General features: G+C 37.3%; 1 protein-coding gene across 3 annotated transcripts; it reads right to left on the bottom strand.

The window, feature by feature from the left end:
* Positions 1-1,553: 1,553 nt before the first annotated feature.
* LOC125657692 (arylacetamide deacetylase-like) lies at positions 1,554-17,214 on the bottom strand. 3 transcript variants are annotated; one of them, XM_048888422.2, is made up of 7 exons: positions 17,075-17,214; positions 13,183-13,399; positions 9,972-10,073; positions 9,048-9,171; positions 6,708-6,771; positions 2,945-3,066; positions 1,554-2,857 (listed from the first exon to the last, which is right to left on the bottom strand). In XM_048888422.2, the coding sequence occupies exons 2-7, from the start codon at positions 13,384-13,386 to the stop codon at positions 2,184-2,186; spliced, it is 1,290 nt and encodes a 429-aa protein (XP_048744379.2). In that variant the 5' UTR covers positions 13,387-13,399; positions 17,075-17,214; the 3' UTR covers positions 1,554-2,183. The 3 variants fall into 3 exon arrangements, with proteins under 3 accessions (XP_048744379.2, XP_048744378.2, XP_048744380.2); XM_048888421.2 differs by lacking the exon at positions 17,075-17,214 and adding an exon at positions 14,272-17,047; XM_048888423.2 differs by lacking the exons at positions 9,972-10,073; positions 17,075-17,214 and adding an exon at positions 14,272-14,357.
* Between the last annotated feature and the right edge of the window lie 3,077 nt (positions 17,215-20,291).

Genomic DNA, 20,291 nt, shown 5'->3' with positions numbered 1-20,291 from the left:
AAAATTAACTGTAGGTTAAAAACACCAAAATGAAAAACTGCAGTTTGACAGAGCAAACCTACACAGAACTTATGATGTCACTGTAGATGGGATTGTCTGTGTATAGGGCATCTATTGTGTACGGCATTCCAGGGTTAACTCTAAGAGACCGTACAAGGGGTCTAATTCCAGTAGATGTGTTAATCGGATGTAAACCCATCTTCACGGTGGAGGAGGAGGAAAAATTAGCTCAACATGTCAAATGCATGGCTTCCATAATTAGGGCATACCAGCCACTAAACACAACCATTAGATGTAGCTGTATTCGGGCCTTCTAAATATATGTACAATAAAGAATACCAAATGTATCTGCAAAAAAAAAACCCATCCAGGAATCAATATAACCAAAAACGATGTAGCAAAACTAATATCAAGACCGTACATGAAGGCAGTGTCTCCCGAAAACCTGGTTTCAGCTTTCAGGAGAACCGGATTATATCCCTTTGATAACAGTGTCATATTAGATTAAAAAGTAGCTCCTGCAACCATTTATAACACATCACAGAATGCCTCCACCGAACCTGAAGACCTAGACAATACTGCCTCTGAACCTAAAGCTCAGCCCTTTGCTGGCTCTGAAGTCCTGTCTGAGACAGATATTCAGTATGATACAGTTGCTCAACTTCGTGCTTCTCCTGATGAGAACAACTACCCCCGGTACTCAGACCAAAGTTGCAATAATGTCTGGGTCTTCAGATTCGGTGGAAGCATTCTCTGATGTCCAATTTCCTCAACTCCAAAAAGATAATTACAGTTGTCCGAAAAAAGTTTTATTCAAACGTTCATTGCTAAGATCTGTCTAAACCTGCCAATTAAGAAAGTCTTCAGTCAAAACACAATTCCAATAAAAAAGCAGAAAAAAACCCAACAAGCACAACTCAGTCAAAAACAGTCCAGGAAAAAAAAAATTAAATTGGACTTCAGCAATCAAAAACCCGGGCCATCTGGATTTAAAACAAAGAAAATCACTGAAGTTAATAATACTTATGACAGTACCGATGAAGAAATAGATGAGAGTAGAAAGTGTTAAGTTGTGTTTGTCACAAGTTCCAACCAGATGAATTCAAACACATTAGTTTGACATTTGTAAAATAGGCTAAATGTGATGACTGTGGATGTTGGACTCAATTAAAATACTGTACACCTGTTAAATTCATCCGACTATATGACAAATTCATTTGTCCCCACTGCAAATGAAATGTAAAAAGTCATAATTAATCAAATAAAATTAGACTTTGTTTTATATACTTGTATTTTTTGGAAGAATTTATGAATAAGATTTATTGAAACTTTTTGTTAATTGTATTACAATTCTTTAATTTCATTTATTTTTCTGTAAAGTATGCCCCGGTTTACATCTCACGAGATAACAACCTTTTTTCACAATTGTAGAGCGCCATACACTGCATTTCTATAAACCCCGCGATATCGTAGTAACCTCGTTTTCAAGTGTGTAAGTGATCGATCACTTACACTGATGTCTGTTTATTTATATGAATGAAAACAACAATATATAAGGTATTTACAAAATATTTACAATTGACTGAAATCAGGGTGACAGATCTTAAAACAAATCGAAATCGTTAAGTACCGCGGTATCATTGGACCCCGGCATATATTGAAAGCTACAGTAGCTGTCAGACCAATATACCCTTTCATGGAGGCGGTGTATTGAAATTTCCGGGCGTCATATCATTCGTAAGTGACGTCACATTTGTCAAACTCTCTGAACGGCACCAGGATCACCTCGGTTAGATGTAGCTAGGGTACCGGAATCTGCCGAAGTTTGCCGAATCAATATAAAAAATTTAGGGGCGTGATGTGATTCGTTAGTAACATCACAGTTGTCAAACTAATACACCCTCCAGATGGAAACCTGATATAAAATATATCAGGGCGTCGTGTGATTATTAGCTTTTATCCAATCAATCATCTACAAATTTGTTTGAAGCGGGATAACAGAATTTCAGGGCGTCTTGTGATTAGCTTTTATCCAATCAATTATTTACAAATTTGTCTGAAGCGGGATAAAAATAAAGATACTTGTTGCATAATGTATTATAGAAAGGGTTACGTTTTGTAATAGTTAAACAAAGGTCAAATCCACTATAAGTTCAAGTCGGTGCTTTTGTAAGTGGTAAAGTCTAAAGGTTGTCATTCAAGTAATTTGTGATTTCCTGTAAAGCTTTCAAAGAACTTTCGTAAGTACTGAAGACTAAAAATGCATGGTCCATCCCACCCCAATGCCGATGAGTGACGTCAACACCCAGTTTACGCAATCTGTCGGTGAGGAAAAACGCATCGTCCCTAATGCAGTCTAACTCGGTAGACATGACATATGTTTTAGGCATCTTTCCAAGAATTTCATCATCAGCTAAAAGTGGTGAAAACCTCGGATCCAAAAATATGTCGTTGAACTTCCTTGCCAGTGACGAATCAATGGACTTTGATACTGGCATTTTTATGTTCGGTCTTTCTAAATTTTCCGGAAGAACATCATTATGAACAAGTTTTGGAAGATTAGAGTTTCTCAATTCCGTAGTCCAATGCTTGTTTTCCAGCAACTTTCTTATTTCCGATTCGTCAAACGTTGCAAATCCAAGAGCATAGGTGACCAAGAATTTTATCATGAGATCAGCATTCAGCAATGTTGGTGTTTTATTATTGTCGTAGATTTGGTAGGAAGGTGTCTTAAAATCCAAGGCTTGGATGTATGGGTATATAGCTATCTGAACTTTAAACTTGGGAAGGTCTGGCACAGCTTCTGTGATCATTCTAATCAGCATATTCATGGTTAAATTTCCACCTGCACTATCACCTGTGAAAGATTATTTTTAAGAATTGTAATAAGAACCCACTTTCTTCATTTTGAAGACATTTTGTTACTACTCAACTAAACACTTACCCATTAAAGCAAGTCTCTGGGGATCCATTTTAAACTGTTTGGTGTTCTTCTGCACGTATCGTGTGACTGTGAAACAGTCATCAACTGCAGCAGGAAACGGGAATTCTGGCGCTAAACGATATCTACAGAAAATTAAAACCTTCATGTTATAATATGTTGTGTACTACTTGCACTCAATTGACACCTGTGACCTAGTTTGTTCTAGAGTCATGTTTCTTTTTGTTGTGTACTACTTGCACTTCATGAACATCTGTGACCTAGATTTTCTAGAGCTCATGTTATTTTTAGTATAAAGATGACGTAATGGTTGCATCATTGTCTTTCAAGATTATATTAGAAAATCCATTGTTATTATAAATACACTGGAATTCTTCTGATTAAAAAAGCTGTTAGAACATTTCTATGCATTTTGGATTTTTATTATGCTGGGAACTAGGATTTTGGAATTTACGATTTTGTGTGTGTATATTCAGTTCGGCACGGATTTTTCATATTTACTGTTCAACTACCGTAAGTTAGTATTTTGTTATTGTGTCAATTATTCATTGTAAATAAGTCTTATTAATTGTTTAATTGCCTTTTGTTAGTAAATTCTGCTGCTTTATTATCAAGGGTAATTCTGACCCATAACAAATACCTAGGACTGTTGACGTACCTTTTCCACGTGAGAGTAATTTACCCCATGTTCGCGGTCATACGTTCTCCGCGAAAATTCGTCCTAGCGTACTTAAAGGGCAATTAAGACAATCTAAGAAATCCACGAAATTTTCTACTTACGGATTCAACAGAAATTGTTATTTCGCGGATTTTGACCGCGTTAACAAATACGTTTACAGTATCCATTAAATGATTGCCTCATGAGAGGTTTACGTTCCATCGAGAATTTTTCACCGTGTCAAAACGTGAATTACCAGTTTAAGATTGAGTATCTCGGATTTAACAATGTCTTCAGGTTTTGTATTATTGTCCATAAAAACCCCAATAATTACGAACTTGTTCAGAAAGTACTGGATTTCATACAATATTTTATTCATTTCACATTTACATTATATTTCGCGTAACATTTTATATAACAGGGGACGCTATCAAAGAGTTACGCAGTATATCCCGTATTTATGGCAGATCCGCCTCCTTTAGATCGCTGGGTGAACAAAAGCTGTAAATTGACACGTCAGTAAGCGGTTTACATAGAGATGAACCCGTAAAAGAGGAAAAGTATCAAATTTTTCGAAGAGATGAATTCAAGAAAATTCTATTGGGATACGTCTGTCGTGAACAATATTTTAAACAAGGATATGATTGAGAGAGAAAAATTTAAAGGCGAAAAATGACAAAATGTTTGTTCAATTTACTAGCCTTTCAGCATCTACTTATTTTAAAAACAAGAGGCCCATGGGCCACATCGCTCACCTGAGTCACCTTGGCCCATATCTGAAGACTTTCCATATATATTTGCATGTAAAACCTTAGTCCCTATTGTGGCCCCAACCTACCCCTGGATTTCATGATTTTTACAAACTTGAATCTGCACTATGTCAGAAAGCTTTCATGTAAATGTCAACTTCTTTGGCCCAATGGTTCTTGAGAAGATGATTTTTAAAGATTTTCCCTATATATTTGTATGTAAAACTTTCATCCCCTATTGTGACCCCAACCTAACCCCGGGGCGATACTTTGAATAAACTTAAATCTGCACTTGTATGCAACGTTGCTGCTAATAGTAAATTCAACACAAGAACATAAGCAAGTGACACATGTCAATGTGACTGACGTCATGTGATAAAATGTGACGTGTGGATTTGTTTGCTTTGTTGAAAGGCGGATCAAGCAATGAACCTCCCCCTCCCCCAGTGAGAAATGTATTTCAAAATGAACAGGGCAATGCTTACTTGGTAAATCATTAATTCGTATATAATATCTTTGTTTTAATCTATTATTCGACCATCATACAGAGAAAGATGTTTTACAACAGTGATTTGCGTGCAAGTAGATGCTAATCAGGCGCGTAGCCAGAAATAAAATGAAGTGTACGCAAAATATGGAAGGGGTCCGGGACCACCTTGAAGCCCCAGTGGGTCCAGGACAAAATCCTATTGGGGGCGAAGCCCTCTAAAGCATCTGGGTTTTACAAATGAAATCTCTTATATTTTGTGCATAGAGTTTCTTGTCAATTTCCAAACCCAAAAGAATTCACAAAATCATTTTCTAAAGTGTTTTATGATGCCAATTCACTGTGTGTACTTGGACCGATTTACATTCGTTTTACGATTTTCTTCCGAATTTGTTTTCGACAGGTGAATATTGTAAATTTTACTGATAACAAAATATATCCTCATTCGTCTACTACGCGTGCATGTGTATATAATGTGCATTTAAGTGATATTCGATATGATGTTAATGATTTGAAATTCAAAAAGAATTTTAGATTTGATTGAATGGACATTATCATGCTGATTGAATTAAAACCGGGGATATTTATTTTTGAGGCACAAATATTTAAACAGCAAATATCTCCCCCCCCCTCTCTCTCTCTCTCTCTCTCTCTCTCTCTCTCTCTCTCTCTCTCTCTCTCTCTCTCTCTCTCTCCAATGATGTGTACGCAGTTGCGTACTTGCGTATAGGCAGCTACGCGCCTGCTAATATTGACAACGAGAAAACAATATGTGTATCAAACCGAAGTATCTTATTGTACACTTTGTGACTTTCTATTCCATAGAAGGCTGAAAACAGTGCTGCGATGTAAATTTAGAGAGAGAGAGAGAGAAAATAGTTCCGGTGTGTGGTTGTCAAGGGGGTGTGTCCCCATACCAAACCAAGTTATACAAAAATAACCTGCGTTCCTCAATTGGAGACAAGGATACAATAAGAATTAAATGACAAACGGGATGATTTCAGCTTCTCCATCGTCAAATTCCCATATTTATGTAGCAATATTCCATTATCACCTGCATATGGTGTTTATATATCTCAACTGATTCGATATGCAAGAGCTTGTTCTGCGTATAGTCAGTTTTTAAATCGAGGTAAGCTACTGACAAACAAGTTGATGGTACAGAGGTTTCAACAGTCTCGATTGAAGTCAGCATTTCGCAAATTCTATGGTCGTTATAACGATCTAGTTCGTTAATACAACCTATCATTGGGTCAAATGCTGTCTGACATGTTTCATACCGATTGTTAAGCCGTTCTTGGCGCACTGATTTTGACTGCGGATAACTCCGTTTACCTGAACAGGATATAGGGCACACGGCGAGTGTGACCGGTCGACAACGGATGCTTACTCCTCCTAGGCACCTGATCTCACCTCTGGTGTGTCCAGGGGTCCGTGTTTGCCCAACTATCTATTTTGTATTGCTTGTAGGAGTTATGAGATCGATCACTGTTCGTTACCTTCACCTTTCATTATATATATATTTCTCAATGAGTTTCCATTTCTCAGGAGAAAACTAATAAGATTTATTTCATGAAATTACTGTCATAATATAATTCAGCTTGTTCTTCGTGTCGGGATACATAATATAATTCAGCTTGTTCTTCGTGTCGGGATACATAATATAATTCAGCTTGTTCTTCGTGTCGGGATACATAATATAATTCAGCTTGTTCTTCGTGTCGGAATACATAATTTAATTCAGCTTGTTCTTCGTGTCGGAATACATAATTTAATTCAGCTTGTTCTTCGTGTCGGAATACATAATATAATTCAGCTTGTTCTTCGTGTCGGAATACATATCATTCGTGTTTTATAAAAGTCATATCCTACCTCACATAGACGACGACCATTCTCTTTAGTTTCAGCATCGTCTTAATCATAATGTCATACAGTCCTGGAAGTGAAAAAACATGAATCTCATAAGTGTTTTTGTAGCTTATGTATCTGGGATGATTTGTAAACATTCTATGCGTAAATGCTTCCGAAAAAAGTTTGTATCTTATACACAAACTTGGTGTCTTGCAAACATTGTTTTGATTCAACTCAATAGATATCTTAATTCAACAAGAGGCCCATGGGCCACATCGCTCACCTGAACCACCTTGGCACTGCCGTTGTTCAAGGTCAACACCAAAGTATAACAAGGTCTTGCCATAAAAGATTTATATTCAAAATATGAAAGAACTTAAATAGTTCATGAGATATTAAATAGGTCAGGTTTTTCTTAAAGTAGGTCAAACTCCAAGGTAAAAAATATCAAACACCATGTGACACAATGTCTTGTCATAAAGAATCTTTATACAAAATATGAAAGGTCTACCTAAAATAGTTCCTGACATACTTATCGGGATATATTTGCTTAAAAGTAGGTTAAATTCAAAATACAAGGTCAAAGGACATGATATGAAAGGTCTTACCATAAGAAATTTATATGTACAAGATATGAAAGATCTACCTTAGATAGTTCAGGACATTGGTCAGCTGATATTTAATAAAAGTAGGTCAAACTTCCAGATCAAGGTCACAAGATCACTACAAAGGATCACATGAAAGGTCTTGCCATCAGGAGCGTTTATACAAAATATGAAATCCCTAATTTGAATAGCTCAGGATATATTTTAAAGATATTCCCTACAAATATCAGCATATACATGTAAAAAATTTATCCCTTTTGTGACCCTACCTTATCTCTGGGGGCTATTATTTTAACAAACTTAAATCTGCATAATGTCAGGAAGCTGTCATGTAAATATAAACTTTTCTGGCCTAGTGGTTCTTGAGAAGAAGATTTTTAAAGATGTTCCCTATATATTCCCATGTAAAACTTTGATCCCTTATTGTGGTCCCACACTACGCCCGAGGGCCATGATTTGAACAAACTTAAATCTGCACTATGTCAGGAAGTTTTCATATAAATTTTAGCTTTTCTGGCCCTGCGGCTCATGAGAAGAAGATTCTTTTTAAAATTTTCCCTATATACATGTATTCAGTTGTAAAACTTTGATCCCCTATTGTGGCCCTACCCTACTTCCAAAAGTCATGACTTGAACAAAGTTGAATCTGCACTATGTCAGGAAGCTTTCATGTAAATTTCAACTTTTCTGGCCCAGACGTTATGGGGAAGATTTTTAAAGATTTTCCCTAAACTTGAATCTACACTTTGTCAGAGAGCTGCCTTGTAAATTTGAACTTTACTGGTTGAAAGGTTCTTGAGAAGAAGATTTCCCTAAATATGTGTATGAAAAACTTTGTTCCCCTATCGTGGCCCCATCCTACCCCCGGGGGCTATTATTTTAACCAACTTAAATCTGCACAAGGTCAGCAAGCTGTCATGTAAATATAAACTTTCTCGGCCCAGTGTTTCTTGAAAAGATGTACATGTACAAAAAATGTCCCTATATATGTGTATGTAAAACGTTGATCCCCTATCGTGGCCCCACCCTACCCACGGTGGCTATTATTTTAACAAACTTAAATCTGCACAATATCAGGAAATTGTCATGTAAATATAAACTTTCTCGGCCCAGTGGTTCTTGAGAAGATGTATTTAGATTTCCCCCATATATGTCTATGTAAAACTTTGATCCCCTATTGTGGCCCCACCCTACCCCCGGGGGCTATGATTTTAACAAACTTGACAAGCTTTCAAGTAAATTAAAAAAATTCTGTCACAAGATTTTTCAAATGACCCCACTCTATTTTTTCATTTTCGTAATCATCTCCCCTTTGAGGAGGGCCAATCTGATTAAAACCAGATCTTCAATCCGCTCCTCTATTCTCCATGTCGCGTTGACGCGACATGGAGAATAGAGGAGCGGATTGAAGATCTGGTTTTAATCAGATTGGAGGAGGGCATGGTCCCTTTTACCCAAGGAGGATTTGTACCAAGTTTGATTGAAATTGGTCCTATGGTTCTGGAGAAAAAGATGAAAATGTAAAAGGTTTACAGACGGACAGTCAGACAAAGGGTTATCAGAATCTAGCTCGCATGAGCTTTCAGCTCAGGTGAACTAATAAAGAAAAACTTAAGACAAAGGACTTTTAAAAAGCCTATTATTCTAATTGTTGTGTCCGTGAATTTAGTTCATGAAAAACACCATTTGTGCTGTATTAATGTGCACTGGTAGACGACAACAACAACAAGGGCAGAGAGAAAACAGTTCACTTTACCGAAACTTTCCCAACAGAATCCGCCTCCGTGAAAATATACAACTCCTGGAAGTTTCTCCTCACCCTGCAGGTCGGCTGGTTGGTAAATACGAACAGTAACACCGTCTAATTCCATGTCTTCCGTCTGAACAAAAATATATAATAATTAGAGTATGCACAATTCCCTTTCTGTGGTGACATTAACAGTTTAGGAGTGCCCCGTCCCCTCCTTTCTCCCACCTCTTCCTCTCTTCTCTCATTCCAATTAACAATTCCCCTTTCTACTATCCCCCCTCCCCTCAGGATATTTTTATGTATGTCTGTGTTTTGATGCTTATATTGATCTGTAACACAACTTTGACACCTGCTGTAGGATATAATCTGCTTTTCAAGATCTGCTGAGCACACACAACTAATTTCATGTATATATGTATTTCAACTTCCATAGAAATTGATGCTAATTCAGTAGAATTAAAAACTGTAAAGTATTTACACCCCCACCCCACCCCCACCCCCGTACAATTGGGTTCTTCGCAACATATTTTTGAGAATTTTTCGAAAAGCGTCAAAATATCATTCAAAATCAATGTCAAAGTAGGTCATGAACAATGTCAAAATCAATCTCAAGAAAGCTACTCATGAAGTTTCATATTAATATCTCCAGTGCAAAAGACGGATGGATTAACGTACAACACCCTCTGGTGGCACTGGATACCGGTAGTACCTGCATATACTGCATTGATCTGTGAATTTGTTGAACTTTACCAAAAAGAAACAAATAAAACGGCAGCTGTTTATACAGCGTTGTGTGGTACTACAGAGCAGCGTCTCTGGAGAAAAGAGGTGTCACCAACATTCTTTCACCAGAGGGCGTGTTACACATAGTGCGAGGAGCGCACGGAACTCTGGGTAGAGAATGGTGTCACCAAAACTGCAGTTATTTACCATAACTTCCGGATCCGGTGGATTTTTTGTTGCTTCTGGGTGAAAATTTCTACGAGCTATCTGCATTATGTGTTCTCTTCCCATCAAGGTCTGCAGCCATATCTGTTATGAAAGACTAAGTCCTGTCATAGTCAAAACCTATAGATTCTACTAAAATAGATTTTATATATCTTACTTTAGAATTTGCTCAATACACAAGAAAAGGCTACGTTTGTAGGACAAGTTCATTTTTTGTTAAATGTAATTGTTTAATATTCATGAGAAGCTGTTGGTTTGATTAAATTAAATTTCGATGGGATGTATAACTTCCAGGAATATTTTTAGTTACTTCTTGTTACTGACAAAAAAGCTGTTTAAGCGCTTTAGACATCACAGGGTGGTATATTTTCGAATCACATGGTGGTTTCTTACAGTACCTTGTCTTCTCCTGTATGTTTCACATTCCTTAGTGGGTATTTGGAAATAAAGTGTATCTAATCATGGAGAACCATATTTGTCATGAATATTTTGGCCAAATTATAACAAGTATTCTGAGAGTATTGCTGCCCCTACCAGCGCCCCCATTAAATTGACGGATATGATATTCGAGATGTTGTTTGACCTTGAAATGTGACCTAAATCATTGGTATCAAGTCACCAGGGCCGTAAATTACATGGAGGCGGAGGAGGCAGCTGCCTCCTCCAACTTTTGAGCCAAAAAAAATTAAAATTTAAAGTTCATTAGAATTTATGTTGTTTCCAATAACTAAGAACATGATACCTCCCTTAAAAAGCATTCCAAATCTTTCTTTTAGAATGAGTTAGTCAAGTAACATCTTAGAAGGCCCTAGAATCAAGGATTTTGCACGAAACGTGTTCAGTGTGCACAAAATGTGCTCAGCGTCTGGGGGCCTGGGCGGCTCCCAGACCCCCGCCTAATTTCCTGCCTCCTCCAAATTGAAGGTTAATTTACGGCCCTGGTCACCATGTTAACCGGTGTCGAATTAATTTGGTGTTTTGTTGTTCATACAGTTGACGCACGTAGTTTTTATCAGGGATGAAACCGTCTTAGTCAGAATCAGAACTTTATAATTTCTTAAATTCAATTCTTAAATATGTAGCACATACATGTATTCTAAATATCACACAGAAAATTCGCTACTCCGCCATCGTGTGACGTACCGTTTGTCTAATTTAGATGCAGTTCCAAAAAAGCATCAAATCAGAGTCACTGTCTTTGCACAAAATACGTCGGGGAAATGTTTAAATAATGGAATACAAAACAACACAGATAGAACATTCAGATCTTATAAAGGACTTATGAACGCTGTTCGTAATACCACTTACTTAATCTCAGCGAGATTCGTCGAGGCTGGATATTTGGATTGACGCCTCTTCCGAATCTCAGACCAGTGTCACATAAAGTGATTCGGGAAATCTTGCCTGAACTTCGGCCGCTTGTTGTGATTAAAATGGGTTAAATTAAACTTCTTGTCCGCTTCAACTTTTTGCCTTAGACATCCTATTAACTCCCTATCACAATGAAACATGCATTTCTTACCTTTACAAGGTGTAAATCCCACAGTAATTCAAGTTGGCTATTTTCGAAGCCATTGCAAACGGCCACCATTTCATATTTTACCTTCTCAACACTGGAGAGTTCCGATATACTACTTCATGACAATTTGTACTATGATTGAAAATACAGAACTTACTGGTTGACAATTACTTTGTACAAAGCATTTAAGCATAAAAATTAAAAGTAATAAAAAGAAAACTGTGTAATATTTAATCAATCTATTTGAAGGCGTTCTAAACTATCGGAACTCTTCAGTGTTGAGAAGGTAAAATATGAAATGGTGGCCGTTTGCAATGGCTTCGAAAATAGCCAACTTGAATTACTGTGGGATTTGCACCTTGTAAAGGTAAGAAATGCATGTTTCATTGTGATAGGGAGTTAATAGGATGTCTAAGGCGAAAAGTTGAAGCGGACAAGAAATTCAATTTAACCCATTTTAATCGCAACAAGCGGCCGAAGTTCAGGCAAGATTTCCCGAATCACTTTATGTGACACTGGTCTGAGATTCGGAAGGGGCGTCAGTCCAAATATTCAGCCTCGACGAATCTCGCTGAGATTACCACTTACTATCAACTGTCCGAAGACCGATTTCGAATACACGCGATTTCAGTCGGATTCCAGGAATGCGATAAATTGAATACTACCGAGTGACCAGACTTTGCTCACCGACTACAGAAAAATACTCACGTGATTAACTTATTTGTTATTTATTTTCATTGATATGTTCCTTGTGCGGTTAATGAGATTGAAATGTAAAATTAATGGAGTGATTTCTTACACAATCAGCGATCGAGTTTCGTCAACTGAGGCATCTGAGGCTATTCAGATGACAGACTTTCCATCGGAACACGATACCGATAAATATAAAATAATGAAATCTAAAAATTAGTGTCTTTAACACCTGTCCATCAAACGTTCTTCAATCTTGATATGTAGTTTGCTATTCTGAAACTACATTGCAAGTTTCAAATGAATCCTTGCCTGCATAACGGAAAATGCAGTCAAACCAATGGGACAGACAGAGAGACGGACGGACAAAAAACCGATAGTCCCCTTCTGTTTTACAAACCGGTTGATAACTAAAAAAAGGCTCACATTAGAAACAATGATAGGATTCATTATCCTCTAACACATGCAATGATTTCTCCCATGTAAGTACTTTTCATTGGATAAATTATCCTACCGATTTTTTTATCCCATAGCATTATGGTAGGGTTTGTGTAGGAGCGAAAGTCCTGTCATTGGAATTTTGTAGGGGTTAAAAGTCCTGCCATTATCCTATAGATTTTTTGTCTTTGAAAGTTGATATCTATTATTCTACAAGGCTGTGTGAGCCCAGCCATGGACTTGGCTATAGATCTGTAGCTGTCTGGTGAAGAATTGGACAGACCAAAGAGTTTGTCACAATATTTTCCTAGAGAGCTACAGATTTGCAGCCACCATGGACAATGAGATACTGCTAAAAATCCCACCATATGCACTTTGATTTTTCTCAAAATGTTTATCATAAAGAGTAGCAAAAGTCCGGACTTTGTCGTGCCCGGAATTCAATGTTGCACCGTTTAGTCCCTGCATAGTTCATAATATCATTGTAAACTTGTACGAAAATTTACTGACTCTTCAATGTTTGATAAACTGAAAATATTTCCTCACCCAGAGATTGCCAAGCCGGAGTTTAGCCAAGATCTTTTGTCTTTGAACCTTTTCGTCCGCAATAGCAGGCATGGGAACATATAAATAGTCCGCGAGACTGACCAGTGCGACGGCTACCATGGACAGTATTCCGACCGAGGTATAGCCGGTTCCCACCAGGGACAGAGCGATCACGATTCCTGATCCGAACACCACAGCTCCCATTGTTTGTCTGAACCTAGGGGAGGAAAATATGTAATGAATGAAACGTATGTTTTTCTCTCTCAAATGTAACTGAGGAGATTATGCAAGATGTCTGTTTTTGAAGGCGCATGCAGTGATTTTGTGCCGCATGCTGTTATGATTAGTATTGTACATACAGAACGTCTCGTAGATCAAGAACAATGCGCGACTAATTTTATACTACGCATTTCACTCGAGTTTCTTGTTTACAAGATATTCACGATACTTCAAAAATCAAGTCCCAAGAGAGTCAGTTCTGAATAAATAATATCTTTATCTTGGTGGCAGAAGCTGTTTTAGTTTCGTGAAGAAATATTTCATTATTGCACGATTACTTTAGTCTGATGTTTACAAAGTCCATTGGGCTCATTTTCTCAACTGAAAACAGAAAAAAAAAACTTTCGCGTTTTAAATAACGCGAATAAACACGTAACTTTCGCGTTATAACGCGAAATATACTATATATATATAGTTAATATGTAAAACAGAAAGCATTGACTGGTAAACTGAACTACATGTAAGACTGGCGTTTATGTATTTTTTTTTTAAAAAGTAACCTAGATCTAAAGAACGATACACGCTAACACTTTACACACACACTTTTCAGACTGTTTGGCAAATATTTTTTTGGAAGTTTTATTGAATGCAAAGTAGAATTCATATTAGTAATGTATTACTAGTAATACCAGTGTTATTTGATTTACAACTGTTTTCAATAAAGGGGGTATAAAATTTCGTCCATTGAAATCAAACCTTAAAATGTCACAGAATTTAAACACAATCCGATATGGGTAATCAACTTCTAAATATTTCTACTATTGAATAAAAAATACTTAATCTAGATTTTCTTTTGATTCAGTTGATAACCTTAAAAATCCGTCATATTGTCTCCAGAAAGCACTTAGTGACCGTTTTCTTTCGATAATAGATGAATCCATATTTCCCTTAACTGCTATCTCTAGATGTTGCAATAAAGTCCCTTTTTTTTTAATTGAAAAAGATATCTCCTACGTGCATGACTAACACAAAATACGTTCCAAAATTTAAGGTCAGTAGGATGATCTGCTTACATAAAGCAGTTATATTACATCAAGAGATCCGTACAAAGTACAACTGGGCAAGTCATATCATTATTATTCTCCATTGTAAGGAACAAATCTATATAACATTGAGTGGGCTTTATGCCACAGGCAATTGCATCGCTTGGGGGGTTGAATTTTCTATATATAGTAAATTCGACCCCCAAGCGATGCAGTTGCCTGTGCTTTATGCCACCGTTCTGCGTTTATAAGCAAAGCACAGTGTATTTAAAGTTTCGCGTCAGAACGCTTACGTTTGTGGTTGTGCACTAAACATTTGTACTTGATACATGTGACCTGGACAATTTATTCAAGACGTTCATTTTTTAGAACGATGTTTGTCGCTTCAGTGTAAAGATTATGTAACACTTGTTAAGTGCATTTATTATACACCCAGCAATAATCCGCAGCGTGATCCGACTTATTATACACCCAGCAATAATCCACAGCGTGATCCGACTTATTATACACCCAGCAATAATCCACAGTGTGATCCGACTTATTATACACCCAGCAATAATACACAGCGTGATCCGACTTATTATACACCCAGCAATAATACACAGCGTGATCCTACTTATTATACACCCAGCAATAATACACAGCGTGATCCTACTTATTATACATCCAGCAATAATCCACAGCGTGATCCGACTTTCCGAATTTGATTCCCTACAACGCCTCTCTGGAACTGATGACGTCACAATGCATCAACGCAACTTTTTTTGTGCCTTGTTTAATATTAAATACCCCATTGTACCATCGCATGAATGGTTTAAGCCCCTTTCACACATTCACGGATCAGGAGCCGGTCGACGCTGGATGCAAAATTCTAGTCATTCGGGGTGATTCGGCATCTTTCAAATTGGGTTCTGTGACGTGGTAATGCCGGTGTTAACACGGTCTTATCATGATGCAGACACGGAAAACGCCGGTTTCTCTACGGATAAGCACGGTAACTACCGTATGTCCCCGGAAAAAATCCCAGTCGGTGCTGGCGTGATCACAGAGCGTACGGAAGATCACAGTTTCTGCCAGTCCATCCACGGTTGTTTCACGGAGATACGCGGATGTCCACGGATTATCACGGTCTTTCTCCCCTGCTTTTATCGTGACTGTCCGTATAGTTACCGGGAACAATCCGTAGATATCCGTGTTCTTTAGCAGACAAGTTTCGTACACAGATGATCCCAGACTTTACACAGTTATTTCGGTGGCTACATGTACCTCTCGGTTGATATACGGACCTCTCAGTTAATACACGGACCTCTCGGTTGATACACGGACCTCTCGGTTGATATACGGAGGCCTCGGTTGATACACGGACCTCTCGGTTGATACACAGACCTCTCAGCTAATACACGGACCTTTCGATTGATACACTGACCTCTCAGTTGATACACGGACCTCTCGGTTGATACACGGACCTCTCAGTTGATACACGGTGGTACACGGATCAATACGATGGATTTTCTTCCGGGACAATCCGGGGAAAAAATAAAGCACGCTTAATGTTTCCCGGTTTATAGTGTGACCATGCTGGATGGTTTCGGACGCCGCCGGATGCGTAAACGGTTTGTACATGGTGATGACGGATTATCACGGATTGACGATCCGGCGTCTGATCCGTTAATGTGTGGAAGGGGCTTTAATTTTTTTTTTCACGGTTTGGCTTGACCAAGCCAGATGGTCCCGGACGACGCCGGACACATACACGGTGATGACGGATTGTCACGGACCATCACGGATCAAATGACAATCCGGGGTGATCCGGCGTCTCATCAGTGAATGTGTAAAAGGAGCTTGAAGTCAAAGCTAAGCGTTCTAATGCCGAAAGGTCTAGAAGCTTCATTTCCTGTACGTTCACTGTAAATTTTGTGATATTAAGCACAAGCACTCAGAAAATAAGATTTGGGGATTTTGGATTGAACTGTTTATAATCTCGTGTGGGGGACACTGACGTTTTACACCCATCGTAAGTCAGTTATTTGTTATTGATATATTTTTTTCTTTTCATGATTGTTAATAAGTATTTTTAATCTTTGCATTCTCTGTGATTGATTTCTGCTAAGTTTAGGGTTCATTATATTCGCGAAAGTTACACGTTTATTCGCGAAGGTTTAGCATTTTATGCGTTTATTTGCGAATGTTACGCATTTATTCGCGTTTTATTATAACGTGATTTTTTCTTTTTTTTTTGAAAGTCAACTCGATGGGAATTACGCGTTTAATCGCAAAGGTTTGTGGTATAATGCGAAAAATTATTTCTTTTCCACTACGAATATGAAATCAATAGGCTTTCGTAGATGTTCAATGTATCAAATTGTTTTCAGCGAGGAACAACTGTTCGCTATAATTAGATTGAATGTCCGATATTCCATGTCTTGCTGAATTTGAAAAATTACATAGGTAAGTAAAGGTCTTTTTAGAAGACATAGTTACGATTTTATTAAAATTTAATGACACGTGAAAATCAGACAGGGTTCCGTCATATCCCGAATAACGGCAACGACAGTTCATTGTCTAAATTAACGAATTCATCAATGTACGCTTACAAAAACAAGGACATTCAGATACCCAACTTAACTTACCGTGTAATATTTGTGGTTCCTTTCAACAAGCTGCTGTCTGTAACAAACTGATATCAGGACAAGTGTCACCAAATACAAGCTTATCTTATCTTATTAAATGTACTGCGCAAAATATAAAAATAACTCAATGTTTCCTCGACGGAAATCCTATCCCTGGCAATTTTTACTAAAACCAAGGCCAGCCTGTACCTTTTATGCAAAAGTGTCGTATTTCATTTTAGTATACACGCACTGTGTACAATGCCACATGTGGAGACCGTGATTGGTGTAGCGTGGGATGTGAATTCGAAGCGAAGAAAGTAGGAAAATAAGTATTCAAAGGCTGATTGTGTGTAATGAAAATGAAAAAAAGTGAAACGATTGTACATAAATCAATATTGGGGTGAGATATACAGGAATTCTACACATTTCGGAGAAATTATCGTGCAAAAAAAATATCAAGAGGGGGTGGGGGATAACGAAGCAGTATCCATACTTAAGGTGCCTCTGTTTATTTAGCCAAAGACTGTTTTTCTTTCTGGTCATTGCATTATCTGAAATTATCAATAGTTCATGTCAATATCATTAAGATATGAAACTGTCTTAATCATCTGGTATTGTGGTAATATATTTTAGAGAATGTTTCTTTAATGAAAATTTAATGACATAAAAAGTCAGACACATTATTATCGGTTTATCGCATGAATATCAGAGTAACCTTGAACAAGTTTGAATTTGATATTTATATATTCACTGTGTTCAAGATGTGGATTTTGGTAAGAAACTTTGCTTTAAGCTAAAGGGATTCTCGGTCCCCTTACGCCAAAATATTTTCACCCCCCCCCCCCCTACGCCACACAGGGTTTTCAGTCAAATACTCGGCATATCATGATTTTGTGTTGGTTTCTTCAGTCGAATATTGAGTTCCCATTCAAAGGAAAGGTTTCTGGTCAAAAACAAAAATTGGGACTTTATGCAGTAGGAATGAAGATACACCGAAAAATATTTGTTTGAGTATTTCCGAAGAGTTCTAGACTCCCCAATTGCTAGTGCTAGCTTGTCAATAACCGTTGTCATCTGTGCAATACTTTTGGCTATCCAAATTCATTTTGATTACACACAATCAGCCTTTGAATACTTTTTGACCTACTTTCTTCGCTTTGAATTCATATCCCCGCGCTACACCGATCACGGTTCCCGCATGTGGCATTGTACACGGTGACACTTGTGGGGTGGTATATATAGCCAAAATCGAATGACCAGTGCCCCTTTTTTTATAATTCAGACAGATAACCATGCTACAGCGGTGGATAGGGACAGAACTCTTCACTTGTCCCTGCCTGTGTACACAATCTATCAAACTTGCAGATCAAGCTCGTATATAAATGATCTGCTTACCCGACAGTTATTTTAAGGTTCCTAGTGTTGAAGATTTGCAGTGCATCTTATCAGACTAACTTATTTCTTGCGCTTAAGCTTTCGACATTTCGGGCGGTCAACTTAATATCTCGAGCTCTTGACGTATCAATTGCCATCAACTTCGAATTAACCAATGTATAATCGTGCGCTCGATTACGGTCTCTCGAGTCAACTATCTCGTGCACGCGACATATTTTGTCGTGCGCTCGACTTGGGCACGCTGGATTTGTCTACACCATTGTACACCCGAGTCGGTTTACACCTTGTAATCAACATTCTCTCACCAGAGGGCGAGTTACGCAAGCTTCAGTGCGAGTAGCGCACGGAACTCTGGTAGTGTAGTATATTCAATATGGACGTTCAGCAGCTAAATCACTCAATCACTAAAATTTTAGATTTTGATGCGCATTTATAAATACCTACATAAATCTGAAAAATACCAGGTCATACTCAAAATATTTGTTGATTTTTTGGCGCCCAACTTGTTATTCGATGATTGTACGAAATAATTATCGTTTTCTAAGATATATTTTAACTCTAGACTTGTAAATGACAACATAAAATACACAGGAATTATTTTCTTATATATTTTAAAGCTCACAAAACACAGAGAAAACATCTGCACATCCCCCCCCCCCCCCCCCCCCCCCCCCCCCCCCGTCATCCATATTGAATTTTTCAGTGCATTTTATACCAACACATGCCCTGTACAGGATGTAGGTGTACACCAAAAAGTGTATACTTTTGCACTCGATTACGGAAAGGTGTACACTTTGTGGTCGGTGTAGACAAATCAAGCGCGCCCAACATTACAAAGCTGGGTTCCTAATGCAGCCCTAATTTATGGAGCGCCAAATTTACATAAACTCAAATAATTAAAGATATCTTCAACTATTTGAAGATATCATCAATTCAATTTAATTAAAGATCTCTTGAAATAATTAATAATATCTTCAATTCTGAATTATTGCGCGCATTAATTGAATTGATGATAGTATCAATTCTTCAGCTAAATTGATGCGCATTTTAATTGAATTAATGATCTCTTCAAATGAATTAATGATATCAACAATTGAATTGATGCGCGCTACAATTCAATTGATGAGAGCAATAGTTGAATTGATGTGCACATTAATTCATTTGATGAGAGCAATTAATTGATTTAATGCGCGCATTAATTCAATTATTGCTCTCTTCAATTGAATTAATGATATCTTTAATTCATTTGAATAGATCAATAATTCTTTTAGAGAGACCAACTATATAATTAAAAATATCTTCAATTCCACATATCCACAATTGAATTAATGATCTCTTTAATTGAATTGTTGCTCTCTTTAAAAGAATTGATGCGCGCATTAATTCCTTATACAAAAGCATTATAAATAATTAAAGATATCTTCAATTGAATTAAAAAGATCATCAAATTATTTATACCGAGCTCTAAATTAATTATTGCGAGCAATATTTCTACGAAATTGATGCTCTCATCAAATTAATTGAAGAGAGCAATAATTTAATTAATGAACACATCAAATCTATTATTGCTCTCATTAATTCAATTGATGCTCTTATCAATTGAATTGAGGAGAGCAATAATTGAATCAATTATTGCTCTCATCAATTCAATTGATGTATGCATTAATTCAATTGATGAGAGCGATAATTGAATTGAAGCGTGCATTAATTCATTTGATGAGACCAATAATTGATTTAATGCACACATTAATTCAATTAAAGAGAGCAATAATTGAATTGATGATATCTTCAAATAATTGAAGATATCTTAAATTATTTGGGTATGTTAATTTGGTGCTCC

The sequence above is a fragment of the Ostrea edulis genome, chromosome 9 (genome assembly GCF_947568905.1).
Source record: "Ostrea edulis chromosome 9, xbOstEdul1.1, whole genome shotgun sequence".
Classification (NCBI taxonomy): Eukaryota; Metazoa; Mollusca; class Bivalvia; order Ostreida; family Ostreidae; genus Ostrea; species Ostrea edulis.
This window is presented reverse-complemented; position numbering and strand designations above follow the sequence as displayed.